The sequence below is a fragment of the Branchiostoma floridae genome, chromosome 3 (genome assembly GCF_000003815.2).
Source record: "Branchiostoma floridae strain S238N-H82 chromosome 3, Bfl_VNyyK, whole genome shotgun sequence".
In the NCBI taxonomy this organism is placed as follows: domain Eukaryota; kingdom Metazoa; phylum Chordata; class Leptocardii; order Amphioxiformes; family Branchiostomatidae; genus Branchiostoma; species Branchiostoma floridae.
In genome coordinates, this window is record NC_049981.1 from 20718755 (window position 1) to 20743719 (window position 24965).

General features: G+C 42.4%; 2 protein-coding genes across 2 annotated transcripts; both read left to right on the forward strand.

The window, feature by feature from the left end:
* Nucleotides 1-599: 599 nt before the first annotated feature.
* LOC118411735 (cubilin-like) lies at nucleotides 600-24211 on the forward strand. The gene is made up of 15 exons (XM_035814216.1): nucleotides 600-744; nucleotides 967-1138; nucleotides 2293-2486; nucleotides 3080-3183; nucleotides 3836-3956; nucleotides 4087-4210; nucleotides 5271-5280; nucleotides 5774-6035; nucleotides 7147-7263; nucleotides 7698-8007; nucleotides 8961-9154; nucleotides 21310-21413; nucleotides 21732-21852; nucleotides 21950-22095; nucleotides 24110-24211. Exons 1-14 carry the CDS (start codon nucleotides 699-701, stop codon nucleotides 22075-22077), a joined length of 2007 nt encoding a protein of 668 aa, XP_035670109.1. The 5' UTR covers nucleotides 600-698; the 3' UTR covers nucleotides 22078-22095; nucleotides 24110-24211.
* LOC118411511 (tolloid-like protein 2) lies at nucleotides 10716-18542 on the forward strand. The gene is made up of 9 exons (XM_035813817.1): nucleotides 10716-11989; nucleotides 12576-12692; nucleotides 13150-13272; nucleotides 13726-13897; nucleotides 14805-14999; nucleotides 15414-15516; nucleotides 15935-16049; nucleotides 16169-16376; nucleotides 17745-18542. The coding sequence occupies exons 1-8, from the start codon at nucleotides 11899-11901 to the stop codon at nucleotides 16300-16302; spliced, it is 1050 nt and encodes a 349-aa protein (XP_035669710.1). The 5' UTR covers nucleotides 10716-11898; the 3' UTR covers nucleotides 16303-16376; nucleotides 17745-18542.
* Nucleotides 24212-24965: the final 754 nt, after the last annotated feature.

Below are 24965 nucleotides of genomic sequence, written 5' to 3' on the forward strand. Positions count from 1 at the left end.
CGTCGCGAAGCGTAACGTTATACTGTTTGGCGCAAAGCCCAGAGGTCCTGGGTTCGAGCCACCTGCGAGGCTCTGACGTGGTGTCCTTGGGATAGCTCAGTATCCGCCCATAATTCCGGAACTATGTCCGTTTTATGATAACCTGGCACAAAGATGATATCACATATGTAATATATGATGATATCAGCGAAACTCTGACGTCATGGCAAAAGAGAACCGTTCAACTATAAGCTGTAGGGAATGGTGTCTGTCAGGACACGTTCGTCCCGTGGGCTTTGTTAATGCTACAACAGAATACTGTCTGATATGCGAATTGTCGTCTAAAATTTTTCAATTCGCAATATGGCTCAAAGCGATGTATTCTGTAAAAGTCACTGCATTTTCTAATGCATTTTCAATCATCAAAATTTGTACATTGGTTGGTTTATTCACATCATTGCTATTTTCAATAAGTCGTTTCGTATCTTGTATCTGTACTTCAACCTTCGCCTCCACTGGTTGTTACTACTGATAGTTGCACAGGTAGGGATGGTGTCACAGGAAAAGAAACATTTGCATTTGGAGTGGCGTCCTGCCATCCACATCCGTGCCACTGTTTGCACTCCCAAACAGCACGTAGTCTTGACGTGCAGGTGAGATATAAAAACAGATGCTAACATCAAACCGCCTTGACTCTCTGATAATCTGAGCTTTACAGGATGAAGACGTTTGCGCTAGTGTTGCTTTGTATTGGAGCCGCAGCTGGTAAGATACCTCCTTTTTACGAACACTTTTTTAAAACCATAGCGTTGCATGTTTTATGGAATAGATTTAAAGTGTTCATTTTGACGATTAATGCGTTTAATTTTCATGGAGGTATGAGGTCGCCGAACTCTAGTTTTCTACTTGTTTCAAGTAATACTATTCTGTTGTTACATGAAAAACAGTCTTGGCGAAGGTAATAAAGAATCATTTATACTTCTGTAGGCGGCACCGCTCTGACGACATGTGGCGGGGTCCTGAACGAGACTGCCGGCAGCATCAGCCCTCCATACGATGACAACATGGACTGTATCTGGACCATCAGCGCGCCTGCGGGCTACTTCATTGAGGTGGAGTTCACAGCCTTTGACGTTGAGGATGGCGGATCGTCCTGCAGGTCAGACGAATATTTTGTTGAGAGCGTCTGCTGCTAAGGTCATGGTTAATAAAGGGCGCCTATCGGGTAGTTCATGGACTTTTTTTCACTTTCGAGCAAGACCCTGACCGGCTGTAAATCCGGGCAGATTTTCTAAAATTCCGAGAGGTAATCTCGAAAGTGGCGGATCCTCCTGCAGGTCAGACGAGTCAATGTCTTGTCATAAATTCGTCTCTGCGACTCGGGCTATAGAATATTCTTCAAGACAAGTTGATGTGTTCACTTAGCGGCACATCGATGATTAAGTTTCCTTGCTACTTCAGTAGCAGGGTAATTTTTTACAGGGAGGAGTTTCTATAGCTCTTCCACTATAACATGCTTCAGGCACCCCCTTCGAACGTGGGACCCTATTTTGAGCTAAGGGCACAACCCGTCGTACGTATAATTTGTCCGTACTTTTTTGGGGGGGATGCCACGTCCGCCACGTATTTCTGAAAACGTTCAGGCTGTACAGGGCAGGCGCGTCGCCAGTACTGGCGCGTACGTATACGGGGGGCAAATCCGCAGCCCGATGTTACACAAAGTTTTGCCTGCACGTAAAGTTCTACGGCGTGTATCCGTGCTCCAAAATCCGTCGGATTCCCTACGAGTTCGTATGGAGGCGGTACTTACCACTTACGGATCTCAAGAGGTTGCCCAGGTTTTGGCACGTAGACAGCACGTATTTGCACATACGGCGGGTTGTGCCCTTAGCTTAAGGTCCCCTTAGAAAAAACAAGAGCAGCCCCAACCAAGATGCCCTTCCCAGGATTTGAACCGGGGTCTCCCAGTTACAAACTACTTGGAACCAGGGGCTTAGCTGTGAGGCTGCTGCCTTACTTGATTGGTTTGGCACGTGACTTTCATGTGCTAATGTGACATTGGCGTAAGCAATAGGACAAAGGCGCTTGCGTCAGTCATCTTGAGGACGTCAAATACAGTCGCAAATATCCCTTGTGTTGGAAGCGATTTTAACTCTTTAACACGTAAATGATATATCTTGTTTCTGATCTTGGTGCCTTATATACACCAACTTGTTCGTATATAATGCATACATGTAGTTGTAGAAACCCTGACAGAAATCGCTGTACTTTGTTGTATGATCGTGAATAAAAACTTTTCCTGTAATGTTCCAGCTATGACTATGTTGCCGTGTACGACGGGCCAGACACCTCCTCGGAGCTGATCGGTAAGTTCTGCGGCAGCAGCATCCCGGCTCCCATCCACTCCCACAGCGACATCATCACCGTCAGGTTCGTCACCGATAGGAGCGTGACGGAGTCCGGCTTCACTCTGGTCTACACAACTACTGACGAGCACCCCATCCACCGTGAGTTTGCTACAGTTTGATGTAGCCAGATCATGTATTCTTTGTATACGTCAGTTTATGTTGATTTGATTATAAGGATGACATCCTCAGGAAAGCCCAAACTGATTCAAACGTGCAAAAAAGAAAAGTTTGCCAAATAATGCCTTCAATATACGATCTAAGTAGTCAAGAAGCTTGGCCTAATGACTGAACACGCAGAGCATGGTATGCCGAACAATGTATTCTTTATTTTTGTTCTTCTACATATTTGACTTTGGGACTGACTTTGGGACTGACTTTGGCATTCTACTAGCATATATTTGCACATTTTGCAGTTGCTTTGTACGATTTAAAGTATGGTTGAAAAAATTTTTTGGAAACGGTCGAAAATTGATGCGCGCACGAATGTCATTCAGATAATCAAATCAATATTTGTCTGAACCAAAAACGAGGTCCAATCTCGGCTGTATCGTTCACGATCATCCGACATGCACGCTGTTGGACAAGGTTAGGTCATATTCCACGACGAAGCTATTGACACAGAACAGCTTTAGATGCTTGCAGGATGTTATGATGCTGTTACTAGATCACTAACAAAACAATGTCTTCTGTAGCGTCTGGCTGTGGAGGTCCTGAGTCCCTGACTAATGCCACCGGAACCTTCACCAGCATGAACTACCCCAACAACTACGACAACAACGCGAGGTGCCAGTGGGAGGTGGGCCTGAAAACATCCTTTTACGATATGCTGCAGAAAAGCACTGACTACTATCAATTGTTTACGATTCTGAATCTCAACTTGCACCACAGCAAGTAAATTTTATGGATGACATCATTGACCGACGCGCTCATTAATTTTCGCCTGATTTTGAAAAAAAGAAGAGGAAATTTTTCCTTCAACGTGACAAGAAATTACCAAAATGTGGTGTGGTAGCCTTAAGTGTACATGTAGAAATAAGACTAGTCCGTTGTAGAAGTGACCCTGTGTGGTAGCCGTGAGTGTAGTTTCCAACTTGGTAAGTGATACGAGTCGGTCACACTAGTGTCACTTTGTGTACTTCTTACAGGAATAAAAGAAGTGTTGGCTCATTGCGATGCCATGTTTGTCACTGCAATTGTTGTTGCAACATTTATGGTGTCTATTTCTGAGGCATCTATCCTTTTTTACCCATTTACCCATCTTGTTCATTTTTTTGTTTTTTACCCTCTCGTATTGAATTTGGCGTCTGCAGAGGACGTCGTCCATAACATTTGCTTGCTGTGGCCTTATAAAAACAAGAATGCGCTTCTGTTTTTATCGCTCTAAATGGAAAGTCACCCCTTAAAAGTGGTTCTCTGTTCACTTTGTTTGCTCCTTCTATTTCTAACAGATCGAGGTGGAGGTTGGAATGAGGATCAACCTCATCTTCACCGCCTTTGACCTGGAAGCAGAAAGGCTCTGTCCTGAGTATAACGACTACGTGGAGATCTTCGAGAACGACGTTGGTCTAGGTAAAGCCACACAAACAACTCGTAACACTCTCTAGCTGAAAGGACACAACAGTGTGGAATAAATGACCCATATCATTTGGTATATTGTACACTAAAATGTGTCCTTTGTATTTTCCCGATTCTCTGTCAGGTCGCCATTGCGGCAGCATACAGCTGCCCCCGATCACTTCTACCTTCAACAGGCTGACGGTGGTGTTCTACAGCGACAGCAGCACCACCGCGACCGGCTTTTCAGCTCAGTACGCAGCCATCCCGTGAGCAACATCGATGGATGCAAATACTCAAAGGTGCTTCCCCCTCTCATCATTTTTGTTTTCTGCTGGAATGGTTTTCTTTAATGACGGGTGTAAGGAGATTGTGAATTGATGCAAAAATACAGGATATTTGCTTTGAGCAAATATCCTGTAACGAGTAATACTACGAAAAACTTATATAAATCATAGTGACTGATTGGGCTTCTCCGCAGACCCTCTAGGTACGTGCGTTTGGCGTTTGTGTGCAATTTTCAACATGGGACAGCTACTCTAATACCGATAGAGCTCTATGCACCAGCTCTAGAGTTCCAAGGCTTGAGCTGTTCCTACATATCATCTGGAAAGACTGACTACTTTGTTTTGTCATTTCAGGGGACAAGGCATGAGGAGCTCTGCATAGCTGGCAGTACCAAGGAGATTGCTCAGAGATCACGAACCTCTTGACCAATGACATTGGTGTACGATTATTGAATAAAGAGAAGTCCCGTTGAAGGTTTTGAAAGACTTTTGTACGTGCTGTGTCTGATGATCGAGTTCATACAATATGATCTTTACTGACACAACAAAAGTACAGAGACTTTCGTAAGGTCTTCTACAAGTAGATCTCTGAACAAACAAGTGTATACGATTAACTGCCTACATGGATCTCTATGAACAGGGATCAATATATCAACATGTTGACTTTAGAGTATCATTTACACAATTGGTTCTAAGGTCTAATTCTTTGATACATCTACCAATTTGTACACTGTATGGGTTATCTCCTTCTAGGATGTAGTTTAATTTATCTAGCAAGCAGCGCACATCAAATTCTTTTGAGCAGGCGGAAAGAAATAAGAACAGTTCATAAATATAATTCGCCGTACTGGGGGAATATACAGTAAGTAGGAAAGATACACGCTAGCCTCACACTTCGTTTGGTTGGTCATAGTTTGCCATTGGGAATAAGGAGGTTCATGACTCTAAATGTGCAGCGAAAGGTATTGTGTGTAATATGTCAAAAGTGAATGCAGAGCGAAACAGAAAGCACATTTGGACATTGTCATGCAAATGAAGACAGTGGTCACAAGGTAGGGTTATTCACCTTTGACATATTACCCACAATTTATTTCGCTGCGCATGCGTACTTAGAATTGTAAGCTTCCGTACGTCAGGGCTGATGCTTACGTCACTCTGACGTAAGTAACAGCCCTGGGGCAACCAGCGTCAAGAATTTCGGAAAAGGGGGCAGTCACATTCAAGGGTCAGAGGTCATGGCTGCCAAGATGGTGTCTCTTAGCAGCGGGCAGGCCAACTTCTCATGGTCACATAGATACCTTTGATAGCCTGATTTGGCCGATCGTGACTGTTAGATTGAATTTTCCCGTCATCACCATGTCTTATGCCTTATTTGGCGCGTCACGATGGTATTCGGTACTTGGAGCGTATTTTTATGGTTAACAGTCCAGATAAAAAACGTGACAAAACACAAAACGTGAAAAAATAGCTCTGAACAAATTTTCTGTATATTCCTTGATAAAAACGTTATTTTTGGTTTCCGCAAACATCCCGGTCGGGCCCTAGTTTGGAAATGTCACAGTAACATTACACAAGGCAGGAAAAGTAGCAGGTGCACTGGTTTACCTCCGGCTCCGGACGTGTCACTGTTTGCTTCCCCGGACAAACAGTACGTATTATTTGGACGTGCTGGGATGGGTATATATTACATCTGCCAAACTCACATATACGTACACCACCTCACATTTCTCTCATCACCGTAAACTGAGCTCACTGTGTACGATGAAGACTTTCGCGCTGGTATTGATCTGTTTGGGAGCCGCAGCTGGTAAGTTTGACTCCCTGCGTCTACTGTCTGGATGTTTTCCCTGTGTACTGTTTATTTTCATCCCTTTTCTGCAGAATATGAATGTCTGAATGCTGAACAAAACTTATACGTGGCAGGGTGTAATTAAACTCATACTAATATTGCTAGTAGCTAGACAAGATAGGTCATCCCCTGCACTACGTTTTACCATTGTCTTGTCCACGTCTTGTTTTAGCCCTTGACACATTATCAGCTGTATGATCTGACGACATATGTTAGAGATGATGATATCCGGATGAATTAATATCGCTCGTTGGTTCCATATTGCAATTTTCCGTCTCTAAAGATTCCATATTCCAATTTTCCGTCTCTAAAACGGACATCGCCATTCCGAACGGTCGTCGCCATAAAGCTGACTAACCTTTATACCCCTGTCACATTATCCACGATCTTCGGGCGTATTGATGGAAGATCGGGCATATTTAAGATCGACAGGGGGCAGGGTTGCGCATATTTTTTACATGAAAACCGTCCCTGTCACATATAAGAAATACTTTGTACCTTCTACAATCGTTGTGCAATAAAGTTATTATCATAAGCGAGGTATGGGCGATTGCCCCCAAGACTCATCATCCAATCGATTTTCGCGCAATGTGACAGGTGTATTTCCAGATCAGAGTGTTTCATGACTAACAAGAACTAAAACGTATGTAAAGAAACATTCAGATTACAAATATGCGACAGTGATGTGAGAAGGTGTAAATCACTATCTAAAAAAAGAAAGTGTGTCACTTCGCGTTCAAACCCAAATCAAAAAGCCAAAACCCTGACACCTAATGATAAGCAACTACGTAACAAAACATAACGCTATGGAAGGAGGTTAATTTGGTAATACAGTTAAGGTGACTGAGCTTGCTAACGAAAGTCTGATGGAAAGGGGATACAGTAGAAGCCATGTCAGTTAACAGCGCGGAATCCCAAAATCCCAAACCGGTGCGGTCCAGCTGGATAACTTAGCATTATTGCACCAGCCGGATAATTGAACGAAATACGCTGGAAAATAGGCTATGCAATTAAATGGTTTCTACTGTATTGAAAAATGTAGAATTAACATCGTCTGACCATGTCCCAGCCCAGCTGTGCACTGTGAACCAGTTCCAGTGTGCCAACGGGAACTGCATCCCGCTCCTCTGGGAGTGTGATGACTACAACGACTGTGGAGACAATAGCGACGAGCACAACTGCGGTGGTAAATAAAGTCTGTTGATTATACTTAATTCCATACCACAGGTATGGGAGAAAATATATTGTTTTTTCCTATTTTGTTTTTCTTCTTCTCTTTCCTTTTTTTTGCATTTGGTGAATATGGACTCAATTCTTCCATTTATTTCAGGAAAATGACATGAAATGTGGCAGTGTGGTGTGGAGTGGGACCAGATTTTTGTCAGCCTCTAAATTTTTTGTGTGAACGTTTTTGGTTTTTATTGAACCAAACATGTAAATTTTTGGCTCATGTGACCTGAAATGTGGCACGGAGGTGCTTATGACATATGCTCACATAGCTGTATTTGTACAATTGGTATACACCACTTAACGTTATTTCATTTGAGGATTTTTAGCTATTTTCAGACCAAAAATGTATATTTTACTTTCGCAATAGTGACATTTTCTTTATTTTCGCAGGTACCGGTGGCACCCAATGCGGGATAAACCAGTTCCAGTGCCTGAATGGCGGCTGCATTTACAGCAGCTGGGTCTGTGACGGTGACAACGACTGTGGCGACATGAGTGACGAGCAGAACTGCAACGGCGGACCGGGGGGATCCAACCCGCTGGCTGCGTGTGGCGGGAACTTGAACGAGACCTACGGCAGCATCAGCCCTCCTTACAACGACAACCAGGACTGCATCTGGACCATTACCGCCCCCGTGGGACACTTCATCGAACTGGAGTTCACAGCCTTTGATCTCGAGGATGGCGGATCTTCCTGCAGGTTAAACAAATAGGTCCTGTTTGCACCAGTGCTCCAGGAAGTAGGAGTAGTCCCGATCAGGTTCTCAAGCCAATTTTCTTTCCTTTTGATTTCCGGATACCGCGGGGGTACCGCTCTGCGTTTTTTTACGATTAGGTCACGGCGTCTATTTGTTGACGGGTCACGGGTTGATTTTAACTCCGAGTCAAAGAAATCCTGGGGCCTGGCCCTGACCATGTAGGCGTGACACCCGAAACTGCAGAAAACAGCCCGTAAACTACCCACAGGGGCCCCTTTTAAGAAAGGGGACCTTGACATTACATCGATTATTATCACTATACCATAAAGTGTTCAATTACATCTCATGTAGTAGAATGAACTGGTTCTCCCACTTCGTTCAAGCAACGCTTAAGATGAGTGATGAATGTCACTCGAAGCGTGCGGAAGTAATCCAGTTGTAAATACTTTAAATTGTTGTCTTTGAATATTGTCAACCTTCATAAACGTGTCAAGTGTTCTATTTTAGCTTTGAAGATTATCTGTGTTTTTCGATACTATAATGAAAGAGTTAAACATGTTTCCAACACAAGAAACAAAATCACCGTGTTGGGAGTTTGTGTTTGAAGCATGCATGTATAATTCTTTCCAACTACATTGTTCTAGGTAGAGCCTTGCCCACGGGTTTATACAATATACTAAAGGAACGCTCTGTTAAACCGGTCTGACGTTTCAACTTTTGTGGGCGTGGCCTAACCAGCTGGCAGCCAATCAGAATATCGACTGCACCTGTATCCAAAGAAAACATTAAGGTGATTCTCTGATTGGCTGACAGATGGTTAGAGGCCACGCCCACAGAAGTGGAAACCTCAGCCCGCTTTAGCAGAGCGTACCCAAGGTATATTATATTGTACATTCAGGCCGCGTGCAAAGTTCTGCGTGAAAGAATGTATAACCACAACTCACATCATTTCCAGCTATGACTATGTTGCCGTGTACGACGGCGCCGACACCAGCGCCCCGCTGGTCGGTAAGTACTGCGGCAACACCATCCCGGGCCCGGTCCACTCGCACAGTAACGTGCTGACCGTCAGGTTCGTCACCGACAGAAGTGTCACCGAGACCGGCTTCAGGCTCATCTACACCACCACTGACGAACATCCTGTTCACCGTGAGTCTGCTACTTATTCTATATAGCCGATAATGTCGATTAAGCAGGTACTAGGTATCACATTGGACAGGGGCAAATTACGTCATGCATTCGCAAATTGACTCAAGGTGGCGCAAAACGGTAAACACCGTTTATGACTACAAATCAATTTTAATTACTTTTTAATTATTGTACATTAGTTTCAATTCAGTGGCAACACTGCGATTTCCAATGAAGTTATCTTGTATCGAAACTGACAATGCAACATTCCGGGCGCGGCCATTTTGTTGGCTTATCTGAGATTCATATTTTGCGTCACACGTCAGTGTGGCCCCAAAGAAAAATTGACGCATATTCGCAAAGTCGGTAGAAGTTCCTAGGGCAATTTGGCCACGTGTGATTTGGCACATACCAGTCAAACAGTCACGTCAGCTAATTGGTCCGCTCATTAGGACATACTAGGTTATGAACTTATGATGCTGAAAGGCGGGTCCATGTACTTTAATAATGCATTAAGAGGCTCCCTTTAACATACATGTTATGTTCCCCAGCGTCTGGCTGTGGCGGTCCCGAGCTTCTGACTGCTCCAACAGGTAACTTCAGCAGCATGAACTACCCCAACAACTACGACAACAACGCGCAGTGCCAGTGGGAGGTGGGTTTCTATGTTTGGGGTGCCGTTTATCTCTCTGCCTCTCTCTGTTCGGACAATTGTTCAGTGTGTGATGAATCCAGTCTGTTTCTATGACACAATGTTTGATCATGATTGATTTTTGGCAGATCGAGGTGGAGGCCGGCATGAGGATCAACCTCATCTTCACCGCTTTTGACCTAGAAGCAGAAAGACTCTGTCCTGTGTCCAACGACTACGTGGAGGTCTTTGAGAACGACGTTGGTCTAGGTAAAGTTCAGCAGACTATTTTGATCTATAATTTCAACAGCATTGACAATTACAAAACACGAAGAAAAGTTGATCTATCTTTTGGTGTACCTTTTTCCACTAAAAATGAGATTCTTACAATTTTGCAATTCTCTGCCAGGTCGCCATTGCGGTAACATACAGCTGCCCCCGATCACTTCTACTGGCAACACGCTGAAGGTGGTGTTCTACAGCGACAGCAGCACCACCGCGTCCGGCTTTTCAGCGCAGTACGTGACTATTCCGTAAACAACGACATACAAGAGGGTAAGGTCAGCTTTTCTTCTCACCATGGCTGTTTGGGTGACATATTTCCTATCTTTGCGTGAAATGTTATGGGACTGCTGTAGTGTATAACATCTGTTGTGTACATAAGCATCCAGTGAACAAGAAAAACGGAGGTGAAAATGTAAGGTGTGTATTTGCTTTCACCATCGCTCCTTTTGATAGCGTTGGAGGTTTCACAAATGACTCTGGAATAGATGAATTCTAGCATTGTCTTGCATGTTACATTACTTACGTGTGAGCAGATACTCGACAGCAAGCAAGGCCGTTTTGAATTTCAGCAAGCGAACAAGAAAAGCGAACATATATTATATATTCAGTTCTATTCCACACGAAGTACTGCTTTGAAAGGACTGATCAAACCTTTGTCATTCCAGGGGTCCTGAGGGGTGAAGCTGTCTTAGCGAGATTGTTTGAAGATCACAGTCATTTGTATAACTTCGATTCTGGTGCACCATCATATAGAATAAGAGAGATCCCAATAAAATTGTTGAAGTACTTAATGTTGGTGTTTTTTTCACATACATGCAATCTGCTTCAACGTAGCCTGAAATGGCCATTACATAAAAGATACACAATACATAGGCTCCAAGTGCTGGTTCTACATTTTCCTCTAGATTCGTCCAACAAGGAGGGTCTTTTGTTTTCCTCTGTTCTGTGCACAATGAGAAAGTGAGAGTCTAACATGATTTATACGAAGGCCAGAGGTCATGACTACCAAGATGGCGTCGACGTCTGTTGAAGTAGAGCCCCATCATTATGCACCAATCCTCGTTTAAGATAGATGTGTTTTTGTGACATCTCTCTGCAACATTATGCGGTATGTTATACATGTTGTAATTTAGAGTGTAATTTTTATGTTCGACACTTTACAAGCTGTACCGTTTGGATTAAGACACAACATCAAACCCTACCTGCATTGCACTGGTCTGTGATAGTCCTTGCATCGGCATAACGTCAAATTTCTATCACAAGTGTATTTAACAGTACTGGTTAACTGCAACTTTTAAATATCCAATACAAACAGTCTAAAGGGAATATTGTTGGGGGCTTCTTGGCTTTCAGTGGTGCCGATGAGCTGACCTATGTAGTCCTTGTAGGAAGCTGGACTCCAGGTCAATATTGGCCAACGGTGCCTCAGTTAAACCTTTATTAGCGGGTATCCCACTGAAGCTGCAACACGGTGGTGACCTCGGTGGGGCGGAGAGATTGCAATTTGTTAGTGCGCTCAGCGAATCTATTTTACCGATAAAAAACGAATCTCCTAACGTTTTGTGTGTTTCGTTATCCTTTTAGCTAAACATGTACGTTTACATGATATTTCCATTACAAATTCAAGGATTACTCAAATCAAACGTCAGTGAGATACCAGCTTTATAACTATGTTGGGAGGCTTGTTTCGCTATTTACATTAGCTAACTGCAAACACACGTGAAAAGTGACACACAGGAAAAGGAACAGCTGTATTTTCGGCGACGCCTGCCTTCACGTCAGGGACATTGTTCTATTTGCACTCCAGAACAAATAGCATTAAATAATCTAGACGTCATAATTAGGCCAGATGACTAATGCGGAGGTCACATTTGGTATAATAGAGCTGTGCAAGATGCAGACACTGGTGCTAGTACTGCTTTACTTCGGGGCCGCAGCTGGTAAGTTACTTCTTTCACTGCATGTTGCAGGCCTCGAGGTTTTGTTGGTGTCTTAATTGTAACATTGATGAAAATTTGCAAGTACAAATATGGAACGAATCATAGTAACATAGTCATACTGTTTGATATTGAATGCTCACTACGAAGCTTATGAAATGTTATGGAACGAAATATCCAAATACTGTGTAAATACAGTTTCAAATGCACCCATTCGCTAATTGTAACCGTTTGCCTATACTCAGCTCACAGAATAAACATTACAAATTTGGAATAAAATATTGATTAAGATACATACGTGGTGGATTAGAGGCTCGGAATGTAACTGTTTGTGAGTTTGCTTTAGCACGACAAGGCATTACCTGTTTCCTGTCACTGCGTCCTTTTCCCGGCATTAAGGAAGCAGACAAAATTGCTACGTACATAATACCTTTAAATGAAACATTGTATAGCGAGGCACGAGTTTGATTAAGTTGATCTTATGATGAAGGTAAAGTATCATTAAAACTTGTGAAACCATTGCTTGTCGAACGATTGAATAGTAAAGTTAAAACCGCCTCTTGACACCTGTATGATAACGCATGTCCAGGTCAGGTGTGCCACGATTACCAGTTCCAGTGTGCTAACGGGAACTGCATCCCGCTCAGCTGGGAGTGTGATGACTACAACGACTGTGGAGACAATAGCGACGAGCAGAACTGTAATGGTAAATAGACCATGTTCTTCTATTGTAGAGTGTAACGTATACCTTATATAACACATGCTCTACACGCAGAAGTGCTCACAATGCTGAAATGCTTACATTTGCAAGATGTGATGAAAATGATGCACCAACAGTAAAATCATCATGCTGAAAAATAAAGCTGTCTCTAGCTTTAAATTTTAATCTGCCCCACTCATTATTTGGGAGTCATCTGATATTTTAAGCTTACGAAAATAGTTGTTTTACGAAAAATATTTATTTTCCGGAAGGATGTGGAGAGGCCAATTAAGGATGACGACTTTACCTTACCTTAAGCTTGAACCGCTGACGTTTCAAGTCATTGTTTGAAACGAACAAAAATCACATTTATTCTTCATTAAACAGAACACAAATTAGCTAACTGATAGAAAATCTGTAGGATGACAGCACAGCTGCTTGTTGTGTCTGTATATGTCTCCAGGCGGCACACAGCAGTGCTCGGCATCCCAGTTCCAGTGCACCGACGGCAGCTGCATACCCACCGTCTGGGTCTGTGATGGCGACAACGATTGTGGCGATATGAGCGACGAGCAAAACTGCAACGGTTGAAATCTATTTAACCTTAGTGGCGTTGTCCTTTCTGAAAATTTTGTCAACGACAAAGATGTGTATTGCTAAAATAATATCTATAAACCAGCCACATATTCAACTTCATTTTCTAACCGTCCGTTATCGATTAGTTCATGTAGTATTTCTCTGTTGTTATTTGTTATCCAAAGTTCAGTTAATCAATTCATTCAATGATTAATTGTTTATTTGGTTTCAATTACAACTACTTTTGTAGGTTGTTTTCTATCTATTTTTTATCATATATAGTCTGTACATTCATAACTTGTTGTTCATTATCACCTTCAGTTACTATTTTGTAAGTCTATGAATGTGGAAGGACTCGTATAGACCTTATTGGTCTCCATGCTACCCAACACAATCCAATGTAACGGCACTGTGTTTTTCCTTTTACAAAATAAATAAAAAAATCGAAGAATGTTCCCCTCAGGGGAAGGTGGACTGGCGACATGTGGTGGGTTCCTGAACGAGACTGCCGGCAGCATCAGCCCTCCGTACGGCAACAACATGGACTGTATCTGGACCATCAGCGCGCCTGCGGGCTACTTCATTGAGGTGGAGTTCACAGCCTTTGACGTCGAGGATGACGGATCGTCCTGCAGGTCAGACGAATATTTTGTTGAGAACGTCTGCTGCTAAGGTCATGGTTAATAAAGGGCGCCTATCGGGTAGTTCATGGACTTTTTTTCACTTTCGGGCGTGACCCTGACCGGCTGTAAATCCGGGCAGATTTTTTAAAATTCCGAGTTAGCCGAGAGGTACCCCACGGTGTCCGGGAGCCCAACCGGACAAAGTTGTGGCTTTGAAGCCCAGCCCAGCCGGGGCTATGTCTGACCTGAGAATCACATCATGACCAGTTAAGACTATAAAGTCTTCAGTTACATCTCATGTACTAGAATTGACTTGTTTTGTCTCTGCATTCTAGTGGCAATAACGAAGAGTGAGGGATGTTACTCGAAACTTCCGGAAGTAATCTTTTGTATCATACCTAGTTATAACTTCATTGAATTCTCTTTAAGCACTGTTTGCGTTGATGTCTAACCTCTATAAACGTGTTATGTGTTCTATTGTAGATTAAAGATTACCTTTGCTGTCCGATTGTCAAAGATGTCCCTGTAACTTAACTGGTAGCTGCCTTACGTTTAAGCTCCCAATGCTAATCAGTTGGTAGGTGGGAGACCCGGCTTATATCCTGGGATGGGCATAACGGTTGGGGCTGCAGTAATCTTTCGGAAGGGACACAATGAGACACCTCGATAACAATAAAGGGAAGGGCTAACAAACTCTCCTTGTAAAAATAACAATATAGGTACGTTAAAGGGGGATGACTAGCCATCCCCGTAAGATATATCTTGCTACATGTACATAGAAACAGCAAGGAAAGTTGTTGACCAATGTGTCACTAGGTACTACAAGGTGAATAACAACAACATCAGTTTGTCAGTAGCTACCAATTGATGTAAATTTTAGCTTTAAGTTACCTCTAACCAGATCCTCTGTACTTGTCAGATATGACTATGTTGCCGTGTACGACGGCGCCGACACCTCCGCCCCGCTTCTCGCCAAGCTGTGCGGCAGCACCATCCCGGCCCCGCTCCGCTCACAGGGCAGCGCTCTGACGGTCAGGTTCGTCACGGACTCCAGCATCACGGAGACCGGCTTCACACTTGTCTACACAACAACAGACCAGCAGCCCATGCACGCTCAGTTCAAAACTCCTTTCTATCGTGTCCTATGGATGTGCATTCTGTATTTCCTATACTTTCCATATTGTTTTTGCTTCCACTCCTTATTCTTCCAATTCCTCTTCGTTCCAAACATACAAGGTCAACGACCTGGACCATGAGACATTTACCATGATAACTGGTAAAGTAAGAGAATCCCAGTGTCCTATTACATTATGTAGCAAGTGGCAGGACAGAGTTTGTGGGACCGGTTACAATATATATATGCGTTTGTGTAGCAGTAGAATAAACAGAGCAATTATAGTTTGTCTATGTTGAGGCAAACAGTATGTATTTGTCTGCAATTGTTACCTTTCTAATTAGCGGTCTTCATCATACCACAACAGGCCAAAGTCACATAAAGTCGGTTTTATCACGATCTGTTTTCCCCAGCGTCTGGCTGTGGTGGTCCTAAGGAGCTGACCGGTCCCTTCGGCGACTTTTTCAGCATGAACTTCCCAAACAACTACGGCAACAACGCGCAGTGCAAATGGGAGGTGAGCTGGAAAACATGCCATTTTCACTTCTTGCCCTCAACAAGAAGCTGTCCGCGTGTCAACATGATAACTCTGTCTTAATATTTTGTTTGTGGATAGATATTTTGTTTGTGGATAGAAAGTTTGTTTGTGGATAGATATTTTGTTTGTGGATAGATATTTTGTTTGTGATGAGATCTCGAACTGGTCAGATTTTTGCCCCCTTGGCGGCTTTCTACGGTAATGCAGTGAAACCGGTGTTAATACTAGTATCTCGTGTCCTGGACTTGCTATGTGGTCATGATATTAACTTCTTAGATAGCTCTTGTTTTCCAATAAAAGATTGCAATCCTTACTCTTGAGTAAAATAAACGCAAATGGACCCCTTTTACCATGTTATGAACACACTCACTGCTTGTTCTGTAACTTTTCTTTTTAGATAACGGTGGAAGCAGGAAAGAGGATCAATCTGGTCTTTCCTATCTTTGAACTTGAGACAGAGAGAGACTGCAACAACGACTTTGTAGAAATCATCGACAACAACATTTCTCAAGGTAATACATGCAGCTTTCAGCAATTTATTTTACTATTGCCAAGACCTACTGTAACATCCCATATGCGTTATACTTTGTACACTGAAGTATGTCTCTTGTATTTTCCAATCCTTTGATAGGACGTCTCTGTGGTAACCTCAACGTGCAGCTGCCACCGTACACTTCTATGTCCAACACGCTGTCTGTGATGTTTTACAGTGACGATAGCACCACCGCGACGGGCTTTGCTGCCCAGTATACTACCATTGTATAGTGATACAACGTGAACACTCTTGGTGTACGCCCGAGACCTTAATGACTAATAGCTACTACTTAATAAATATCCAACTAGAGTTGAACGAACCCATCTCTTCGCCAAATAATCATGCCTTTATTTAAGACTTTAAGGTCTTATTCATGTATTACTAAATAGCGAATGACTGCATGAACTGTGTTCCTCACAAACATTACCAAAACCAGACTGTGACCTGACAGATGACCTGGTAGCATCCCTGGTCAATCAGAATTTCATGCTTGTCAATTTAGACTTTGTCCCCAGTGTAAGGGCGTCCTCCAGCAAACCATCTGTATAACAGCTGTGTCCATAGATATAGGTCAAAATGAGATGTATAGAGCACAGTTTATTTCTGTTAATAAGTTTTGCTGCAGTACCTTAGGAAGCCGCTAGGGGGCCCACTATCATAATTTATCTTCGTTTTCCTGACCCCTACCCACCTACCAAATATCATCAGGATTTTTTCAAGGCTTCTCGAGTTATGCATTCCACAAACAAAAGGACGCACACACTCGGCCCGCTACCGTCCTAACGAAAAATGCTACGTCAACTATTTTCGAACACAACCTTCCTTTCCGCAGCCGCTACTTAAATACTAAATATCATGAAAATCCATACACAGCTTCTTGAGTTATATGCTGTTGGCATGGATTTAAGAACTTTCCTCATTAATTATGCAAATTAGCTACTGATTTGCATAATTAGTATTACATTGTATAAGTCATCACTCATTCTATCTACATACCGAAAATCCTGATGATCTGTTTACACGTTCTCAAGTTATCCTCGTCCAAAGTTTGAACGGAAATCGATGCCTGCAGTTCCCAAAAATCCGCTAGGGGGTCCAAACTCACAGCACTTACTCTCTGTTCCAAGGGCTATCTACCACTCAAAAATCATGACCACAGCATGTCCAGAACACGAAGTGCCAAAATTAAAAGTTTTGCTGCAGTACCTTAGGCAGCCACTAGGGTGCCCATTATCAAACTTGACCTTTGTTTTCCTAACCCCAATCCACCTAACAAATATAATCAGGATCCATTCAAGGGTTCTCGAGTTATCTTGCATACAGACAAACGCACTTACATACAAATCCCGCTACAGAACCATAGGTAAGAGCCAGGTAAACCATTTTCGCACTTGACCTTCCTCTCCGCTACACACCTACCAAGTTTCGTGAAAATCGCCCAGCTAGATTTTGACTTATGCTGCCAAAAACAAACCGCAAAAAACATACCAAGCTCGCTGCAGTACCGTAGGAAAACGCCAGGTAAACCGTTTTCAAACTTGGCAGTCCTTTCGACAACTGCTACACACCTACCAAAAATTACAAAGTTCCATCCACAATTTCTCGAGTTATATGCTGTTGACCTACATACAGACCCAAGTCAGCAATCTCATACTCTTCTTGGCGAAGAGAATAATCCAACTTCAGAAAAGAACAAGAAATAGTCTTGCTTCAACCTAAGAATAATGTGTTCAAACGTTTTGCCTAGCATTATCGTAGAGTGAAACTTGTTCCAACCAAGCCTCATAATGCAGCTTTGAACAACGCTTCCATCTAGATGTGCAAAGGTAAGGTGTCAGCTGCTGCCGAGTGAAGCTGGTGTGTTACAAATAAGGTTGGTTACACTGGCTACATAGATACAGATTCGATATTATGTACATTCACGTAAACATAGGAACACTGTACATGTATTATATATGGAGGAAGTTTTTGTCATAGAACATCAGGCAACATAATTGTATATGAAGTGTAATCTAAAGAAAGAATGCATGTATGCCAAGAGAGTCTCTTGCTATGCTGCTGCAGTACCAAGGCCACACACCAGGGAGCAAAATTGAATTAACTTGACCTTCGTCATCCCAAGTTCTCTCCACATAACAAAAATCATTACAATCCATCTACAGGCTCTAAAGCTACTAGAATGCTGACGAAAATCTACAGATATATAGACAGGTTGACAGACAGACAGACATCATTATTAGATAGATACACATAAATATAGACACTCATAGACACACGAAAAACAATACCTCCATTTTCATGAAATTAAAAGATAAAATAAAGCTATCCATAGATATACACATCCATAGATATACATATAACATGAAACAATAGCATCAAATAATAACAACCGTCCTGCCTAGATTATGACAAACTATTTGTAAACCGGGATGATGTAGCATTGTCATAATAAAACCATCTGGGTGCTTCACATTTTTTGGCCCGGTAATCAAAGCACGGTCGCTGTTTGCAGTATTGGCAAGGCCCCTTTTCACTAGACGGCGATCGCTGAGTGACTGTGTACCGACCAAAACTGCATTTGTATGGCCCTTTATTTCATAATTGGAACAAGATGTAAAATGATATTTAAAAGACATCAAAACACACAGATCTTAAATAAATTCATTCTGTAAAACCCTTGGAGCCATCTGTAAAATCTGGTCGTGCAGCGGTCGTAGCGAGGTCGCAGGTCCGGTGGGAAGAGAGTGTGATCTCACATACACGCGCGCTACCGCACACAGGCCATGGAAAGTAACAGGTGTAGTTTGAGTGACGTGTGCCTCAGGAGGTGTACTCAGGATCAAATAACGGGTATTGTCAACTTCCGTGCGATCCCAATCGCTGGTATATAAATATGGTAACGAAGGATATGCCACCTTGCTTTTCTCATTGTGAAGAGAGGTGTACAACATGAAGGTCCTCGCGCTGGTGTTCCTGTGCTTTGGAGCCGCAGTCGGTAAGCTTGCTCTCAGAGTAAACTTCCTAGTTAAGACATATTTTCTTACAAAGAGCAAATTTAAGTCAACGTAAGTCTTGCAATGCCAAATATACCAGGCCTTATTTTTTATCTACTTTTTGACAAAGACAAAAGCAGTGACAATATGGGAGTGCACTCAAATTTCTAACTTATATCAACAGGGCTACCAGAAAACAGAACAAACTTGATAATGCTAACAATTTGAACATGCAACAATAATGTAGTGTAGCCCCAACATCCTATCTTCAATCCAACCAGTTTGTGGAATAAAATGTATTTTGTGGCTCCATAATGTAAAATCTGACCAGTTCAAAACGCTTCACAACTGTTAACAGTACTGGTGAGATTATAACCATTTTGACCATTCGTATATTCACACTGATGCTACAAATGCAAATCAACTCGAATACTAGTACCTATTCATTAGGTTGCGTCCACACCTGCCACTGAAATCCCACTCTTACGAGCCGAATGGGTGTTGCGCGCCCACGGAAAGCTGCTGGTCAGTTACATTCAATCCAACCCAATACACTTCCGAGAGGTGGATAGATATAATTCGAATCAAACCATGATTTGGCTGTTCACATTCAGGAAAATCTATTCGGCCAGATTCGAATTGGCTCTTTTTAAAATTTGAATAGATTTTGCCGAGTGTGAATAGCTTGGGCCTATGACTATGTTACAAAGATATTATGAACTACGCATATTTTTTCAACAATTGTAATTTTCAACAAGTGAATGTTTCAGCTCAGTTTTGTGTTGGAGGCGAGTTTGAGTGCGACGACGGGGACTGCATCGACAGCAGTTGGGAATGTGACAATTTCGAAGACTGCTGGGATGGCTCTGATGAAGAAAACTGTGCCAGCAGTAAGTCCGAAACCTAGCTAACCTTTATCCGGAGTGAGCTGTATCCGTTTGTTGTGCTCTGTCCTTAACCCAGTTGGCATATACGGTATTTAATCATTATACTTTGGGCAAAATAATGATAGCATATATTCAGATGTACTGGCAAGCCCACAACTAAAGATCCCTTGACATGTCCCCAGCCGGCCCTCAGCAGTGCACGTCGTCCCAGTTCCAGTGCCTGAATGGCGGCTGCGTTTCCAACTCCTGGATCTGTGACGGAGACGACGACTGTGGCGACATGAGCGACGAGCAGAACTGCAATGGCGGAGGCTCCAACCCTCTGTCCATTTGTGGTGGGAACCTGGACGACGTCGCCGGAACCTTTGGTCCTTTTACCTACACCAACAACCAGGACTGCGTCTGGACCATCACCGCGCCCGTGGGACACTTCGTCGAACTGCAGTTCACCTCCTTCGACGTCGAGGATGGCGGAGCTTCTTGCAGGTGAGACTGACGTCCATAGCGCCAAAGATAAAATTTGAAAAAAGTTCCTTGTCTGAAAAAAAGTCGAAGGTATGTGTACCATGGTTGGTAGAGAGAACAAAGTATTTGTCTTGCATTCGATAGGTTGTCAGTTCGATCATCGGCAGAGTTATGCCAAAGACTTGAAATAAGAAGTACAGACTTTTTCTTTGTAAGAGTACGAGTAAGAATATGGTAGTTGAACACACGTCACTACTATTTGACTGGCTTCCTGTTGTAGTGACTGCACAAACTTGTCCCCATCCGTCCTAAAGCAAATAAAAACTTGTGTGGCCCAAGGCCTTCTTACTCTTAAACGGAGATGGAAGCCGCCCTGTGCACTAATGCGAACTAACTAATGTGTTAGCATCTCACAACAGTTTGTCCGTAATGTTCCAGCTATGACTATGTTGCCGTGTACGACGGCGCCACCACCGCCGCCCCGCTGATTGCCAAACTGTGCGGCAGCACCATCCCGGCCCCGCTCCACTCCCACACCAACGTGCTGACCGTCAGGTGGGTCACCGACAGCAGCGTCACCGATGCCGGCTGGACCGCCGCCTACCTCACCTCCGACGAACATCCCGTGCACCGTACGTTTGTGAACTCTTAATGCCCGGCTGTTATTTTCTCGACACCTAAATGTCGAAAGGCTTGTAGCTCAAATAGTATCAGCCTCACAGTCGATCTCCTATCTTTCTCTTTTCTTGAAACTAGACAGTTTGAGATGTTTCGGAAAAGTTAAAACTTGTCCAGTGTTTATTGTAACTCAGACAGATGGTTCACATTGAACGACTGGAGCAAGTTTATGCATGTCGTAGGTTGCTTTCTTAAACAAGGCTTTCCCAACTAGCCTCTGGCTGTGGCGGTCCCGAGCTGCTGACTGCTCCAACCGGCAACTTCAGCAGCATGAACTACCCCAACAACTATGACAACAACGCGCAGTGCCAGTGGGAGGTGGGGCTGACTTTGCCTACATTTTGACAGAATAATTGCATGGACGATTATGGAAAGATTAAACTCTTCTCCAACTAACAAAATTGACTCACCGGAACGCACTCAGTCTTCTTCAGGTCTTTGACCCTTTCGCTCTGGACACATGACCTTTTGCGCATATGACGTTAGCATCCGAAGGGGTCAATCAAAAGAGTCCACATCGCCCCTTTCATTGTTTAGAGAATGTTTGAATGATTGTACAGTGTCTACAATTATCAATCTTAAGCAAAGACCACAGCTCTACTATAACGTTTTATAGCACCACGATTTCTTTTGTAGATCGAGGTGGAGGTCGGCATGAGGATCAACCTCATCTTCACCGCCTTTGACATCGAACCAGAAAGACTCTGTCCTGTGTCCAACGACTATGTGGAGGTCTTTGAGAACGACGTTTCTCTAGGTAAACACCTTTAACCTAGTATTACAAGAATAGTGGAAAATATAGCCACGGTGGTATAGTCCTCATGTTTGTCTGTATCTTCCCGATTCTTTGTCAGGTCGTCATTGCGGCAACCTACAGCTGCCCCCGATCACTTCTACCTTCAACACGCTGAAGGTGGTGTTCTACAGCGACAGCAGCACCACCGCGACCGGCTTTACAGCGCAGTACGTGGCTATCCCGTAAACAACGACATACAAGAGGGTAAGGTCAGCTTTTCTTCTCACCATGGCTGTTTGGATGATAAATTTCCTATCTTTGCGTGAAATGTTATGGGACTGCTGTAGTGTAAAACAATTATTGCGAAAAGGTACCTGAAACGAAGAAAGTTATCCAGATAACATACTGAAGGCGGTACTCTACGACTAGATCCGTGTGATAGGCAAAGTGCAAAACATGAGGGTAACAGCAAAAGAATAGTATAGTGTGCATAAATGATAAAGAACCCACCACATTCTCTGATCTTCTCTCTGTCAGTCAGTCTATACAGACTATGACACTGCGCAAAAAAACACTAAGCGGCAGAAGAGACTACAATACAAAAATGTACAAATTGCAAAAATGTACAATTTCCATCACATACATATAAATATACATATACCAGCATCTACTCAACAAATCTGTGATTTTGAACTTAAAGATATTTGTACAGATTGAGAAGAGGTAACGGTCATAAACTTGGCAGAATATATAACGCTAGTTTACCTTTTACGACAGTTTCAACTGCAGATACATGTATCCCTAAAATGATTATTACCTTTGCCAGAATGGCTAAGGTTATGTTTTGGGCTTGTGAGTCTGTCTGTCTGTGTGTCTGTTAACAGTATAACTCGAGAAGCCTTGGATGGATCCCGATGATATTTGGTAGGTGGATAGGGGTCGGGAAAACGAAGGTCAAATTCGATAATGGGCCCCCTAGCGGCTTGCTAAGGTACTGCAGCAGAACCTCAATATTTGATATCTCGTGTTCTGGACATGCTGTGGTTATGATTTTTGAGTGGTAGATAGCCCTTGAGACAGAGAGTAAGTACTATAAGTTTGGACCCCCTAGCGGCTTGTTTGGAACTGCAGTCGCCGATTTCCTTTCAAACTTTGGACGAGAATAACTCGAGAACGTGTTGATGAATCATCACGATTTTTGGTATGTAGATAGCCCAAGTAAAAATGTACATTATGAAATACTAATTATGCAAATCAGGAACTAATTTACATAATTAATGAGGAAAGTTTATAAATCCACTGCATTTCATGATAGGACTTTCAAACTTGTCACATGTATAGATGAGAAAGAGAGAAATATCAATGCATGTTAATTATGCAAATGATGACCTCATTTGCATAATTAATGAGAAAATATAAACGCATTGATGGATCGTCATGGTTTTTGGTATGTAGATAGCCAAAGGGAAGACTTACATGATGGAATCCTAATCATGCAAATCAACACCTAATTTGCATAATTAATTAGGAAAATGTGTAAATCCACTGCATTCCTTTATAGGACTTTCAAACTTGTCACATGTGCAGCTGAGAAAGACAGAAATATCAATACAAATTAATTATGCAGATGATGATCTCATTTGCATAATTAATGGGAATATAAACGTGCTGACGGATCGTCATGATTTTTGGTATGTTGATAGCCTAAGTAAAACGTTACATAATGAGATACCAGTTATGCAAATTAACAGCTAATTTGCATAATTAATGAGGAAAGTTGATAAATCTACTGTATTCCGTGATAGGACTTTCAGACTTGTCACATATGTAACTGAGAAAGATGGCAGAGAGTAAGAGGTGTATGTTTGGGTCCGCTAACGTCTTTTCTTGAACTGCAGGAGCCGGTTTAGTTTCCTAATTTGAAAGATAATAAGTCAAGAAGGGATTGAATGGATCATCATGATTTTTGGTATGTTGACAGCTTAAGTGATGCTTGATACAATTTAATATTAGTATGTAAATAGGGATCTAATTTGTATAAGCAATGGCAAAATGTTATGAACCAACTCCAGGCATATAAAATAAAATATAATGAGTAGCACATTTATGTCTTCAGACATCATTCTACATAACAAACCTGGTTTATTTGGCAAAGGTATGTGTTCGTGGAACTCTAGTGTAATATTTTGGTGATCGAACAGGACGTACAAAATCTATAGAATGTAGGGAGTACTTTTAGGGGTCTTATTAAGAAGTTGTTACTCGTTTGTTATTCCAGGGGACATGACGATCGAAGCCAAGTCCTTGCAGTTTGATCACATGCACCTAGATGTCATCAGTATCGGTGCACCGGCATCAATAAAGAGATATTGCAACAATTCTCAGGAAGTGCTTTCTTTCATTGTGTCCGTGTACTATAGAAATATATGATATGTTGAACAAATGAGGAAGTACAGTAAAGATATATATTTCGACTTTCACGCTAATTTTGTTATCATATAGATGATTGAATCCATCTTTAATTAGATACTCACGGGCCTGGTGTCTCAGTGGTGTATGAAACGGTAGTTCCAAATGTTAAATTATTTACACCATTTACATCATTACACTGAGAACCCCTCCTACTGCCCCACACACATACACAGACGTGGGATATCCAGGGCAGTCAGGGTGATAGCCAAGCAAAACCACAGAAAGGCGAAAAAAACAACACTACAAATGCTGTAGGTTTAGACTCCATTGTCATACAGTTCTATAGTTCTCAATTATATTATTCTTCGTTCTTATTCTTATTCTTTAGATATGGAATCCTCACAAGTAGAATACAAAAAGCGACCCGCAAATGCAGCCATTTGATTCTACATGCAGTGCTATTTTCTAGTAAGATTTTTTTCTAAAAAAATGAGTCCAGGCGGCACAAAGCGTTTCTATGGTGCTCAGAAGAAATGTACAGATACAACATTGCTGAAATGACTGGTACAGAAGATTACTATTACTAATCACCGTTTGGAAATGTGCAGCACGCTTTGTTTAACCGTGCGAACAATCACAATACAGGCAATCATCTCACTGATAATTACTGGTGTGTCTAATATACAGTTCAGGGCTCAGATCAGAAGGGATAATTTATAAAG

Excerpts from the sequence above, each read along its gene's own strand:
- LOC118411735 (XM_035814216.1), top strand. The coding sequence starts at position 699 with ATGAAGACGTTTGCGCTAGTGTTGCTTTGTATTGGAGCCGCAGCTG. Across the intron at positions 3,184-3,835 it reads ACGCGAGGTGCCAGTGGGAG|ATCGAGGTGGAGGTTGGAAT; the intron begins GTGGGCCTGAAA and ends TATTTCTAACAG. Across the intron at positions 6,036-7,146 it reads CTGTTTGGGAGCCGCAGCTG|CCCAGCTGTGCACTGTGAAC; the intron begins GTAAGTTTGACT and ends ACCATGTCCCAG.
- LOC118411511 (XM_035813817.1), top strand. The coding sequence starts at position 11,899 with ATGACTAATGCGGAGGTCACATTTGGTATAATAGAGCTGTGCAAGATG. Across the intron at positions 11,990-12,575 it reads TTACTTCGGGGCCGCAGCTG|GTCAGGTGTGCCACGATTAC; the intron begins GTAAGTTACTTC and ends ACGCATGTCCAG. Across the intron at positions 15,517-15,934 it reads ACGCGCAGTGCAAATGGGAG|ATAACGGTGGAAGCAGGAAA; the intron begins GTGAGCTGGAAA and ends TTTTCTTTTTAG.